Source organism: Pithys albifrons, chromosome 10, assembly GCF_047495875.1.
Source record: "Pithys albifrons albifrons isolate INPA30051 chromosome 10, PitAlb_v1, whole genome shotgun sequence".
Lineage (NCBI taxonomy): Eukaryota > Metazoa > Chordata > Aves > Passeriformes > Thamnophilidae > Pithys > Pithys albifrons.
In genome coordinates, this window is record NC_092467.1 from 6,625,023 (window position 1) to 6,637,730 (window position 12,708).

Consider the following 12,708-nt stretch of genomic DNA (forward strand, 5'->3'; position numbering starts at 1 on the left):
TGACTGCATCCCACAGTGTGTAACTCTGTGGTGAGAGCTTGCTTTTTGATTAAGGTGGACTCTGATGGTACAACAGAGATGTTCTGTTTTGGCAGAACAAATTATTTTCAGCCTATCTTCTAACAGCTTGTTAGTGTTGCAGATTTATCTGGAGCTGACACACATCTTGTATGGGTAACAGGGAAAAGTGAAACAGCTGCAGGTATTCTGAGTGTAAGGCCAAACGGGGATGGAATTGAGGTGTTGCTGAGAGATGCATTAAATTTGGTGCCTGATTCATCCAGTCAATTCATGAGAGCTTAAGCTGATTAGATTTTATTGTCTGACTTAAGGTAGTAGACGTTGTCTGACTTAAGGTAGGCAGGGACAGTTGAATGAGGAGAACTCCCGTCTTCAAAAGGGGCAAGAGTGAGGACTTGGGAAACTCCCTGCCAGCTTCACCTCCATCCCTGGAGAGGTGATGGAACAGGTCATTCTGGAGGTCATCACCAAACATGTGGGAGAAAAGGTCACCAAGAGTAGTCAGCATGGATTCACCAATGGAAAATGGTGCCTGACCAATCTGTGGTAGCCTTCTGTGATGACATGCTGGGATGGGTTGGTGAGGGGAGAGTGGGTGGTGTCTGCCTTGACTTCAGCAAGGCGTTTGGCACTGTCTCCCATAACATCCTTCTAGGCAAGCTCAGGAAATGTGGGTTAGGTGATTGTGGGGTTATGGCCCTGATAAGGTCTTGATAAGTTGAGGGAAACACCTCAGCTCACTCTGGGAGTGGTACTGTTGGAGTTACCAAAGAATGGAGTGTTATGGAAATGACATGGCGTTTCTTTGCCTCACCCTGGGGCACCCTGCAGACACCCAAGGAGCCACCCCTCAAGCATCTGTATCACCCCCAAAGTATTGACTTTAGTCACACAAACTACCTAAAGAAAAAAAAGGTATAAAAAGAGATTAAGCTTGAGTCAAAACTGGGGAGAAAACTGCCACCATCTCTGGGAGGGCAACCTCTCTCCCCCCACCCCATCAGACATTGCAAGGGTAAGCAACCAAATTCTTACTTTATTTTCCTATGCCTTACTAATTATAATTTGTTATAGCTCACTGGGTGTACATGTGTTAGTGGGAAGCAGCTCTATTCTTCCTGTTGCTTTTCCTTTGGGTTACTAAGTGTGTTTAAATGTGGCTGTTGTATTTCTGTTTAGTAATCCTCTGTTGGTTAAGTTTGTCTTGGGAGGGCTGTACTGCTGGAGTTGCCTGTAAAATGTGGGTTTTGCTGGTTTCTTTTCGGGTATTTTGTCACCAATTAACTAAAATTTTGCAGCCAAATAGTATCACCAAGTAAGTAACCCATATAGTTATTGTCACATACTTGTATTAATAAATGTTATTTCAGGAGCTGCTGTGGGGAAAGTTCTTTCCAGCCTGTGTTCTGTCCGGAGTTTGACAGGCAGTGCTGGGTTCATAAAGTTTGATTGTTCTGAGGACACTTATAGCTAATAACTTTATATTAATACAGGTGGGACTAGAAGTCTGTATTTCTGTCTCTCTCCCCCCATTTCACGTGACAGGTGAATGAGCAGTGATGTGGATCAAGAACTGTCTGAATGGCAGAGCTCAGAGAGTTGTGATCAGCAGAGCAGAATCCAGTTGGAGGCCTGTAGTCCGTGGCATTTCCCCGGGGTTCAATACTGGGTCTGGTCTTACTCAACTTCTTCATCAACAACCTGGAAAAAAGAGTGGAGTGTAACCCTCAGCACGTTTGCTGATGGTGCAAAAGTGCAGAGAGTGCAATCAGGAAGAGTGGCCACCAGGTCAAGGGAGGTGATCCTGCCCCTCTGTGTGGCTCTAGTGAGGCCACACCTGCAGTGCTGTGTCCAGTTCTGGGCTCTTCAGTACAAGAAAGACAAGGAGCTACTGGAGAGGGTCCAGTGGAGGCCACAAAGATGATTTGGGGTCTGGAGCATCATGTTTAAGAGGAGAGACTGTGGAACCTGGGCCTGGTTAGTCTGGAGAGGAGACTGAGAGGGGATCTCATTAATGCACATAAATATCTCAAAGGCAGGTGCCAAGAGGATGGTACCAGACTCTGTTCAGTGGTGCCCAGCAACAGGACAAGGAGCAATGGCCATTAAAACACAAGAAGCTCCACCTCAGCATGAGGAAGAGCTTTATGTTGAGGCTGGCAGAGCCCTGGAACAGCTGCCCAGGGAGGTGGTGGAGTCTTTTTCTTTGTAGACATTCCAAACCCACCTGGAGGTGTCCCTGTGTCACCTGTTCTAGGTAACCCTGCCTTGACAGGGGAGTTGGACTGGATGGTCTCCAGAGGTCACTTCCAACCCTAACAATTCTGTGATACTTATATAATTTATTTTGGCCTTCTGTGCTCTAGGCATTGAAGATTAGTTGTGCCATTAACAAACTGAGTTATGGAAACGGTTTTCCTTTAGAAACTCTCTTACTTTGCCTGTGGAAGGTACAGTGTTGGACAGAATAACCACAGTGAATTGCCTGTTGTGCCTTGGACCAACATTCCAGTTGTAAACCAGTGCTGAGAGCGCTTTAGGCTTGTCTTTGTCATGATCTGCCTGTCTGCTCAGTTTTAGTAAGAACTGTGTGGATGATGAAAACCCTTGGAAAGGTACTGCCTTTTTATAAAATTCTATATCTCAGCAGAAAACTGGGCTTTACAGCCTGGAGTGCTTCTGTGTGTTGCTTTATTCAGCAAGCACAGAATGCAATTTTGGAAGGATTAGGTCCTAGGACTGTATTTTTGCATGTGTAGGTCCAATTTTGGGAGGAGAGTGGCACTGCTGAGAAATTTTGCTGCTGGCAGGAGAGGAGTTGATTTTCCTAGGAAGGCAATTTCTGCAAAAATTTGGAGGTCACTTGGGGGTGTTGTGCTTCCTCATAAAACCTAGAGATTTTCTGAATCCTCATAATTCTTTGTGGTAGTTACAACATGGATTTTCTACTATACTGGTGTGTTTTTTATTTATTCCTAGGAATTCAAGGAACTGAATCCTTTGGCCTTGTATGTTCAGCCCAGTGAAAAGCAGAATGGTGAACTGGTGGAGGCAGAGCTTTGCTTGCAGCAGGAATCTCTGGATGCAGATAGTGAAACAGCAGCCTCTAAGCTGAATGGGACTGAGCCATGTCACCAGGTGAGAATTTGGCTGTGACACAGCTATCATCCCATGAAATCAGCTGCATCTGGCTGAGACGTGGGTGACCATCCCTGAAATGTAAGTTTAATTTGAATTCTTAAGCAAAAATGCAGAGGGGATTTCTCTGACTCAGTTCCTGTTCCCTTCCAGAAACTCCCTCTGTCATTGCCATCCCTGGTTCTGCGTGGGGCTGCTGAGACACGAGCCAGCTGTTGATTCTTTGCTAAGACGTGGTGCTTTGTTCCATGTAATCTGTCACTCTTTTCAGCTTGCAGTGCAGGAAAAGCTGCCCTTTGGCCAAGGGAACTCATGGTTTGTTGTGTAGTTTTGTTGATGCTGTTTTTTAATCATCCAGTTGCTGACATTCCAGTTCTCTGTAAATTTTGAGAGATAATAAAGATCAGGGCAGCTAATGAACTGAGTGTGCACTAATTGCACCCTTTCTTGATTTTTTTTTTGTTTTTTAATGTACATTTGCAGTCACCTCATTCTTTTGGAGAGTCCTCAAGACCTACTGCCTTAGTCCAGTCAGCAAAAGACCTTTACAACTCCTTTATTTACTTCAAGGAGGCAGCAGAAATGAGACAACGTTTATGTAGCTCTGTGCCTGTGGCAAGTAATCTTGGTGAGTGTGAGATGGTTAATGCAGAGAAAAGCAGTGAAAACAGAAGTGGTCTGATTAGCAATGCTGACCTTCAGCTGATTTGCTGATCCCTAGACTGTTCCTCAGGGGCTTTCAGGGCCTGATGGAACCAGCATCTTTAAAGCCCTCTTCATAGAAGCATAGAATTGATTGGGTTGGAAAAGACCTCTGAGATCATCAAGTCCAACCCTTGGTCCAACTCCAGTCCCTTTACCAGATCATGGCGCTCAGGGCCATGGCCAATCTCAGTTGAAAAACCTTCAGGGATGGGGAATCCACCCCCTCTCTGGGCAGCCCATTCCAATGCCTGAGCACTCTCTCTGCAAAGAAGTTTTTTCTGATATCCAACTTCTTCTAACCTAAACCATTCTATGTTCTATCACTATTTTGTTTTAATTTCAGCATTTAGGGGTAGTCTGGGATGTGAAAGGGCTGAAAAAAATCTGTGCCTTGTTAGAATGCAACTACGGGGGAAACTACTGAAGGGAGATGGAAGCAGAATGGTGAGAGGCAGGGGCTGTCCAGCCCTGCAGGAGGTTCAGGGGTTGCCTGACTTCTCTGGTGCTGTGTTTGGGCACATGTTTGTCATCCATTCACTGTAATGGAGCTGAGGTTGCTCAGAGCTCACCCCCTCTGCTGCAGGACCCCCTTTTGGTTTCAGGCAGGTGAGAACTGGGGCTGGGGTGGGGGGTCCCGAGGAGACCCCAATCCCTCCTCTGCGCTTCCCCAGGCTGCAGCAGGAGCTGGAACCCAGAAGAGCTGCCACCCTGTCCCTGCTGCTGCTGGATCACTGCTAGATGGCAGCCGAGGCCAGCACTCAGCTGCTCGGTTCCCTGCAGCTTAAAACTCCTCTCTGGGGGTCAGACAGGGCAAGGGAGGCGAGGAGCCAAAGAAGACTGTGGTGAGTGAGCAGTGTCCCCATTCCTGGCTGCAACTGCCTCTGGCCTCTCTCCCTGCCTGGGGCATGGTGGGAGTGTAACAGGGAACTTGGGGTGTGGGTCCCACTGCTGCTTGGTGAGGGCTGTCCCAAGAAATTCGAGCTTGGAAGATGCTGTGTGGACACTGGGAGCTTGCATGGGTACAGAAATGGAGCAGCATTTCCCTTCCCAGGGCAGTTTGGCTCACATTCCTCATGCCCAGCAGGCCCTGTTTGTACATTCGTTGCCTAAGGCAGTGGAAAAAGAGGAAGATGCCTCAGGGACTGGAAAGTGATGCCATGTTCTTGTCCCTGCTCCTGGGCATTGCTATGCCACTCCCAGGTGGTGGGGAAGGAGAGGTGTCTGTGCCAGCCCTCAGGGTAAACTTTCTTGTCAATTTTTGGGGGAACCCAGCCCCACAGAGGTGTCTGATGGAAGGAGGAGGATGCTCAGTGACAGCCCTGTCCCTGCAGGTGTCATGTACCTCCTGGAGGGGTGAGGAGTTGCCTCCCCCCACCCCATCTTCCCTGAATGCATCTGCATGGGGCACTGGGGGCACTTTCACTGGAGTGCCTGGTGTGGATGCCCCTCATCCCAGGGTGTCCATGTAAAGGGGTCCTGCTTCTCCAAGGGAGCTTGGAGTGAAGCTGCTTCCCTCTCCTTTGCCCTTGGCTGCCCCTTCCCCATAGCTGTGGGACAGCCCTGCTGCCAGAGGGGTTATCAACTGGGAGTCCCCAAGGTGAGGACCAAAATGTTTACGGCAGATTAAAAATTGAAAGGTGGTGCAGCTCTGCAGCTCTCCCTAAAAGCTGGGGTTAGGCAAAACACAGGCAAGGTGTGTGCTCTAGGGACTCACTAATGGACTCGAGCAACGTGAGGGGTCTGGGGTCAGCCCTGGCAGGTTGGTGGAGCTGGGGTGGGTGGTTCTGCTCCCCACTGGGGTGGTGGGAAGCAGGTCATGGAAATGTCATGTCCCCTCTGCTAAGGCCATGTACATAAGAGAAGCCAGGCCTGGACCAACTCAAGAAAGACCTTGGGGTGTGGGTGAGTCAGGAGAGGCTGCGGAGCGATGCTCTGGGCAGGGACTTTGTTTTGAGGGGTGTGTTTGTGGAAGAGTTTCTCCTGGCATCTGCAAGCAGCTGTCTGGCTGTGGCTGTGGTGGTAATAGGGTGCTTTGAGTTTTAAATGGGCTGTCAGGAAGTATTTGGCTGGTGAGGAGGATGGAAGGTGACAGCTCGCTTTGGATGAGCACAGAGCTGCAGAGGTGGCCAAACACACAGCCAGGCTGAACGGGAACTGGGGGTACCCAGGCTGAATGCCAGGACACGGGGGTCCCATGCTGGCCCTGCAGTGGTCTCTGTAACTGCTGCTATCTCAGCAAGGCTGAAATTTTCCAGATCGATGCACCCAGCCCATCCCTCCCCACCCCTCTGCACTTTTGAGTCAACCCATGCTCTGCAACATGGGGTTCATCTGAGCAAATCATTTGGGCTTGAAAACCAAAATTGAGTGCTTCTGACCCTAAAAACATTTGTCTTTTTATTTTTAGATGGGTTTTTTCAGATGGAAATTGAATCCTTTCCTGGTTTGGGGAGGATAAAAGTGCACTCAACCCTGCATCAGATTGTTTCACTTGACCCACAAGTAAGTGCTTTTCTTTCCTCTGACCTGAAAGGATTTCTTTTTCTTTCCATTTGGCGAGAAAAACGGAAAAGCCAATTCTCAGTACAGGTCACTGCAAAATAAGGTCTGGAGCTGGAGCTTTTCAGCCTGAGCGCTGTGCCAAGACCCATCAGCTCTTCCCACCGGTCCCTCAAGTGGCTCCTTTTTTCTTGCAGTAAAAAGCCCTGGTTTTCCCTTGCATTTTGCTGGGAGGAAATAACTGCCAGCTGGGAGAGCAGCTTCTGGCTGCTGGGTTTCGGATGGGAGGAGATGGGGATGCTGCTTGTGCCTTGCTGGCTTTTTGCAGAGTGACTTAGAGGCCACCTCTGGGATGGTCCATGCAAGCTGCCCAACACTTCATCTCTGGGAAGGCCCATTTGGGTGGGTTTGGGGGAAATGCTGAGATATTCCTGCTGGCAGGAAGGAATGTGAAGGAGACCTGGAGCAGCAACACTGCTGGAGCATCCCCCCAGGTGGGAAATGGGTCAGTGCTGCTGTTTAGTTGAAGCAGGGCTGTGCTCTGGGGCCTGGTGCTGACTACAGGGATCTGTGTCCCACAGAAATGGGGGTGGGGGTGTCCTCCTCAGCCCCCACTTGTATCCAAGTGAGTTCTCCTCTCCATCTTGGACCTACCTGCTCAGGTATTATTTCCCATGTCAGTGGCACCACTCCAAGCACAGTATGCAAAGGAGAGGGAGAAGAGTGGATGTCCATGTGGGTGCTGTGGAATGCCTTGAGCTCACAGACAGCAAGAGGAAGGGGCACATGGTGTGGGCTGTTCTACATCCAAAGTTTAGGACCAGTTAGAACTGGGGCTGTTGCTGGTGAAACCCTTCACTAGTGCTGCTGAGGGGGTGGAAATTGGCTCCTTCCTAGTGACAGTGAGTTGGTCAGGACAAGCAAGGAGGGCTTGGGATGGACAAGGGTCCCCCTGGCCCCTGCTGCCCTCTCCTGCGTGTGTGTGGCCTCCTCATCCCCTCCCTGCTGCCAGGAGGTTTCTTTTCTGATTCAGCTCTTCCAGGGCAGAAGCTGATTGCAGAGGGGTTGCGATCTCACTTGTGCTTTTAATCCCACTGCTGTCAAGCTCCATTAGGAGGTTTGGCATCACCTCGCTATCTCTGGGGCTGGCCCGGCGCTTGCCCAGCCTGAAATGAGGACAAGTCTGGGCTACGCTGGAGCGGGCAGGCACTGGGGAGGCAGGGATGCTTTAGGGGCTGGAGCTGCCCCTGGTGCTTTTCCCAGCACTTCTAGACATTGTGGGGGGCTGCGAGGAGTGTGGGACCAGCTCATTTTGGTAGCCTGGCCACTGTGCAGGCAGGATGGAGAGGAGTTGGAATGGCAGCATCACTCCCCCAGGCACAGAGGGTGCTTGAAAACCTTTCGGCACTGCAGCCTCAGCCCACGCTCTGCTCCAGCTGCATTTGGGTAACCCATGGCTGACCTCCCCCTGCTCCCACCACAGCACGTGTGGCTGTGTCCGGGCTGCGTGAGGCCGGGCAACCCGCCCGGTGCTGCCGCATGCGGCTCCTGGTGAAGGTGATTGCGGGAACGGAAACTAATGGCCCAGAAACTGAGGTTTGAGCATCCTCCCCAGCCTCCCAAAGTGGGCTGCATGGCTCGGCAACATGAGGAGAAGGAGCTATCACTCATCCCTGTCCTGGACACTGATGCCTCATGGGCACCTCCTGGGATTTCCAGGCCCACATACTACAGGAAGGCTGAGGCTGCCATAGGCCCAGCCTTGATCCTCGTTACTCTCCTGAGCTTGTTCATAGCAGTGCTGTCTGCCCATGGGCTTGTAGCTACGTGGGAAGGAGCTGACATATGACAAGAGCATGAAGAGGGGCAGAGAAGGTGGGAATACAGAGATCTAGAGCCCTACAGGCACCTGAGGACTGGCTGTGTGCTCGTTGGTGTAGTGTCTCAACTTTCCCTGATCTTCCTCCCAGCTATGCCAGAGAAGAGTAGAGCTGGGCTCATCTGCCCACGTCCAGGAGCAGCCAGGGCCAGGGTTTGGCAGGCACTGATGTATTGATTATGGCCAAAATGTGGCTTTGAAAGGCTCCTGTGCAGCCAGGGAGCTTGGGAAGGGCTCTGCTGCTAAAAGAAAGGGGAGAAAAAAACCTTCCACTGGTTTTCATCATGGTAGAGGTTTCAGCCCTGCCTTGTGCTGGGGCTTTAGGGGTGCTTGTTTGGGTTGGGGTAGCACATCTGCGCCCCCTGCTCCTTGCTGGTGGTTCCTGACCTGCCTATGACCAACACACAAGCCTGTCTTCATCCCTGTAGATTTGCCCTGTGCTGCACTGTCACATGGATAGCCTGTGGGTGATCCCTGGGAGGAAGCTCCAGCCAAACCACAGAACCTGTGATGCCATGAGCCTGGAGAAGTGGTTGGTGTATGTGTGGTAAGGTCACACTTGGCTGGAAGGAGTTAATTTTCTGCTTTGTCATCCTTTCCCACTCCCCTGAGCATCACCCAAACTCCCCCTGGGGCTGGGGTGGGCTTTTCCCTGTGCCTGCTGTTGGCCCTGCTTAGAGCCAAATCCCGCAGATCCCACAGGGCATGTTTTCCGTACAAACCCAGTGCTGTGGCCGTGCCCACAGCGATCAATGGGCCTCTGCCAAGCCAAGCTGGCCTGTGGTTTGGCAGGCACAGAGACCCCTCAGCCGATCGATCCACCAGGGAAATCCCTGGCTCACATCAGAGCCGACTGGTATTACATCCCCACAGCCCCTCTCCCCAAACTGGGATTTCTTCCATGGGCACCAGAGCAGGGCAAAACCCCAAAAGGCTTTTTTTCAGTACTGGATTGCTCACATGGTGTGGTATTTCCTTCCTTGAGGCAGAAAAAGCTGTTCTGATCCATCAAATATTTAGGCTTTGTGTTTGTGGGAGGGCAAAAGAGGAGATGTGGCTCATGCCAGAGCTGCACCTGCTAGTGATGGAGAATGGTGCTTTCTCTGTGGAATCTCTGTGTTGGCTGGGAAAAATCCTGCTTCCTCAAGAGTACCAGGCAAAGGGGATGAAAATCAACAGTTTTTCTTAAATTTATCCAAGTTTTCCATGGGTACTGCCATTCTTGGAGATGTCCTAGTGGATACAGCTGATGCTTTTGCACCAAGGGTTGCCCCTTCCTCCCATTTTTATCCCAAACTTGCCCAGAACCAATGTGAGGAGGCCTGTTCCCTTTGTGTGGCTCACACTGTGTCTCCTAGGAAGGATGAATCCAGAGGGATGTAGTTACCCAGCTAAGGGCAAACGTCCCAGTCTTTGACTGAACAGTCCAAAATGTAACTTGGGATGTCTTCCCTACATCTGGACTATGTCGAGGTAAGATAAAGTGCATCCACAGTCCCTGGCATGGGGTAGGAGAGCATGGATAAAGCACCCCATGGGTTGCCTGGATTTCCCTTTCACAGCTTTAAGCCTTGTGCCTTGATCCCCCTGGATTCCTGAGCAGCTTCCCATGCCCCTGGGATGGAGAGACTGAGCCAGCTCAAGGAATGAAGTGGCTCTTGCTCCCAGGCTGATGCTCTGGGAGTGCAATGGGTTAATCCTCCCCTGCTGTCTAATCACAGCCCAAAGCTCTAAACCCCCACCCTGGGGAACATCATTGTGGCTCTGGATGTAAAATACTGGAGGGCTGAGCTTTAATGATATTTATCTTTGTTTGGGAAGGAGACAGCATAACTCCTGGCTAATGACATTACCCAAGGCTCGTTCTGTCTCTCCTCCAGTGCAGACAGATGCCACTGTCGCAGGCAGCCCTGTGTGTCCCTGCGTGTCCCTGTGCTGTGTGGACAGCCCTGGCCATGAACACCCAGCTTGAAGTTCCTGGATAGTTGTAGAGATGGAGAAAGATCCTTTTTTTATGGGGGGAATGCAACCTCCCTTGACCTGCTCCTGGAGAACAACAACCATCTGCCCCATTAAAGAGATGTACAGGCACCACAGCAGGTCTCTTCTCCAGCCCAACAGCCCTGTGGGGTCTCTGCAGTCCCCTGAACACACCAGATTTGGGGTTGTGCATCCCTGGGTTGCAGGATGAGCACATCCCTCAGATAATGGAGGTGTCAGGGCTGCTGGGCAGCTCCTGCTGAATGTTCCTTATGTGGCTGGGCTTGTTTTCCCAGCGCTTGTGCAGGCAAAGCAAACCCACCAAGGTGTACAATGACTCATGAATTCACATCTGGCATGGGGAATGTGCTGTGGAGGGGGAAGCTGTGCATTAGCTCTGTGCTCCCCTGAGCCCTCCCCAGGGAGCAGGCAGGCTTGGGAGGCTGTGGCCGTATGTTCTGGGATGAGGATGAGAGGGATGAAGGTGCTGTGAGGGGTCAGGGTATCACAGCATTGTGCTGAGACACTGTAACCAGCTCTATGCCTGATCTTACCCTCCAGCCAGGAAGAGGAGGGCTATGGGATGCTCTGACTGACTCCCAAGGTCCTTTCCACATCCCCATTTACAGCCCAGTAGTCCTGATGTTGAGTGCATAAGGTACTAGAGAGCTTCAGACCTGCAAGGAGTAGGCTGGACACTGGTGGGGATGGAATTTTGCACTGTCAGGCTTTTTGTGATTGATAACAGCAGCCCTGGACTCTGCTAAAAATGAAAATAAAAGCAAGTTCTAGCACAGAATGAAATAAATCCTCTTGCCAGCAGCTGTGGGTTCAGCTCTGAGCATCCTCCAACATCAGCAGTTTGGGCTGCTGGAAATGCTGGCTTGAACAGGGAGGAAATGATGGATGTGCTGGAGTGAAGGGGTGCGAGGTGGAACAAGGCAAGGGCACCCAGGAGGGCTCCAGCACACTGCACTGTGGCTGTGTAAGCACACATATGAAAGTTTTGGGGAGGTTGTATGTGCAAATACTGTGGAAGAGGACCTAAATGAGGGTTCTCTCTGTCATTTATCTGAATGTTCATCCTAACTAATGAGGGAGTGAAGTATCATTGTGCAGAAGTAAAGTATGAGGGCTTAGATTTTTTTACAACAGAGGAAAACCAGAAGGAAGTAAAAGTATGTTATGATTTTGCTTTAAAGCAATGGGAAGATGGAATGTCATAAACCCTACACAAAATTCCCAGCCTGATACAGGTTTAGCTGCAAGACTTAGGAGTTTTAAAGTCAATTGTACTCGTGAGTACTGCAATGTCTTGAGGGCCGCAGAGGGTGGAAATCTGGCAGGTTCATGATCCCTGCATTGCCAGGGTACCTGGGACCTGACAGGCTGACCTGTGAGTGGTGCCCTGGCAGCAGCAGATCTCGAGGCAGGAAGCTGTGCAGGTGCTTTGTGTTTCCCTTGCCCCAAAAGAAACTAAAATAAGAGCTTGAAAAGTATTTTGTATCAAACTGCTGCTTTATTTGCCAGTAGCACTAACCTCAAACACTCCAGACATGCCAGTTGAGCCTCCCAAACCACGTGTTTTATTCAAAACAACATCGACTGAAAAGCAAAACTTTGGCTTTAATTTCCCTGTTGCAGAGCATCTGGCGCTCCAGTTTCCAAGCTTTTCCCAGCCACCACAAAGCGGGAATCCCACCTTTTCTGTTCCATTTGGTCACCCATGCATTGCTTTAAAAAATAATGAAACAACAATAGGAAAGATAGCTTGAGGGGGGTAAAAAACGAGACTGGCATTGAAATCAGGCAAGCTGATAACCTGCTCGCTGGAGCGATGCTGTTTCACATTTGCTTTGTTGTGATCTCCTGCAGCGCCCGCCTGCTTTGGGCCAGAGCCACAGGGGTGATGGAGGAGCGTGATCTGGATCTGGGCAATCTCAGCTCTGTGTTAGCCAAGTGACTCTAATCCCAAAGAAACTCTTTTCCATGTCCATCCATGGAAACAGCAAAATGTCAGTTCCTGAATTAGCCATAATAATGCCTCCCGCAGCCCTGGCAGTGCTTGCCGAGAGAAGTGCCTCTCCCTGCATCCTGGGACTGTCATCACCTCCTCGCATCCTGCCCAGAGCAGCCCAGGAAATGACTTTCTCACTTCTCTTGGCCTCCTCCTCCTCCACACTTGCCTGGATGTCTCTAATTCCCATCCTTCCAGCAGCTCTGAAGCCCAGCTAAGAGGAAAATGCATCTCTACTACCCTCCGCAGAAACACTCGGCATGCTCACTTTCCTCCCTTGATGCTTCTTTGTATTTGCCAGCCCTCTGATGTGCTGGAGTGGATAACGTGGATTTTGTTCTTGGCAGGGGAATAGGGAGGCTCCCCCCAGCCAGGGCTGCATGCAGGTGTTCCTGTGTGCCACCCAACCCTCCATCCCAGAGCCGGCAGGCGCTTGGATCCTGCGGCACGGAGGGTAAGTGCTGTGACA

The 12,708-nt window shown here is 50.7% G+C and overlaps 1 protein-coding gene across 1 annotated transcript in view; it reads left to right on the forward strand.

The window, feature by feature from the left end:
- TDRD5 (tudor domain containing 5) overlaps positions 1 to 7,965 on the forward strand; it is a 19,884-nt gene extending 11,919 nt beyond the window's left edge. Inside the window, exons 10-12 of the mRNA XM_071565656.1 lie at positions 3,001 to 3,159; positions 3,313 to 3,346; positions 7,847 to 7,965. Of these exons, the coding sequence (XP_071421757.1) occupies positions 3,001 to 3,159; positions 3,313 to 3,346; positions 7,847 to 7,965 (312 nt within the window). The remainder of the gene's footprint in view (positions 1 to 3,000; positions 3,160 to 3,312; positions 3,347 to 7,846) is intronic.
- The last annotated feature ends 4,743 nt before the right edge of the window (positions 7,966 to 12,708 follow it).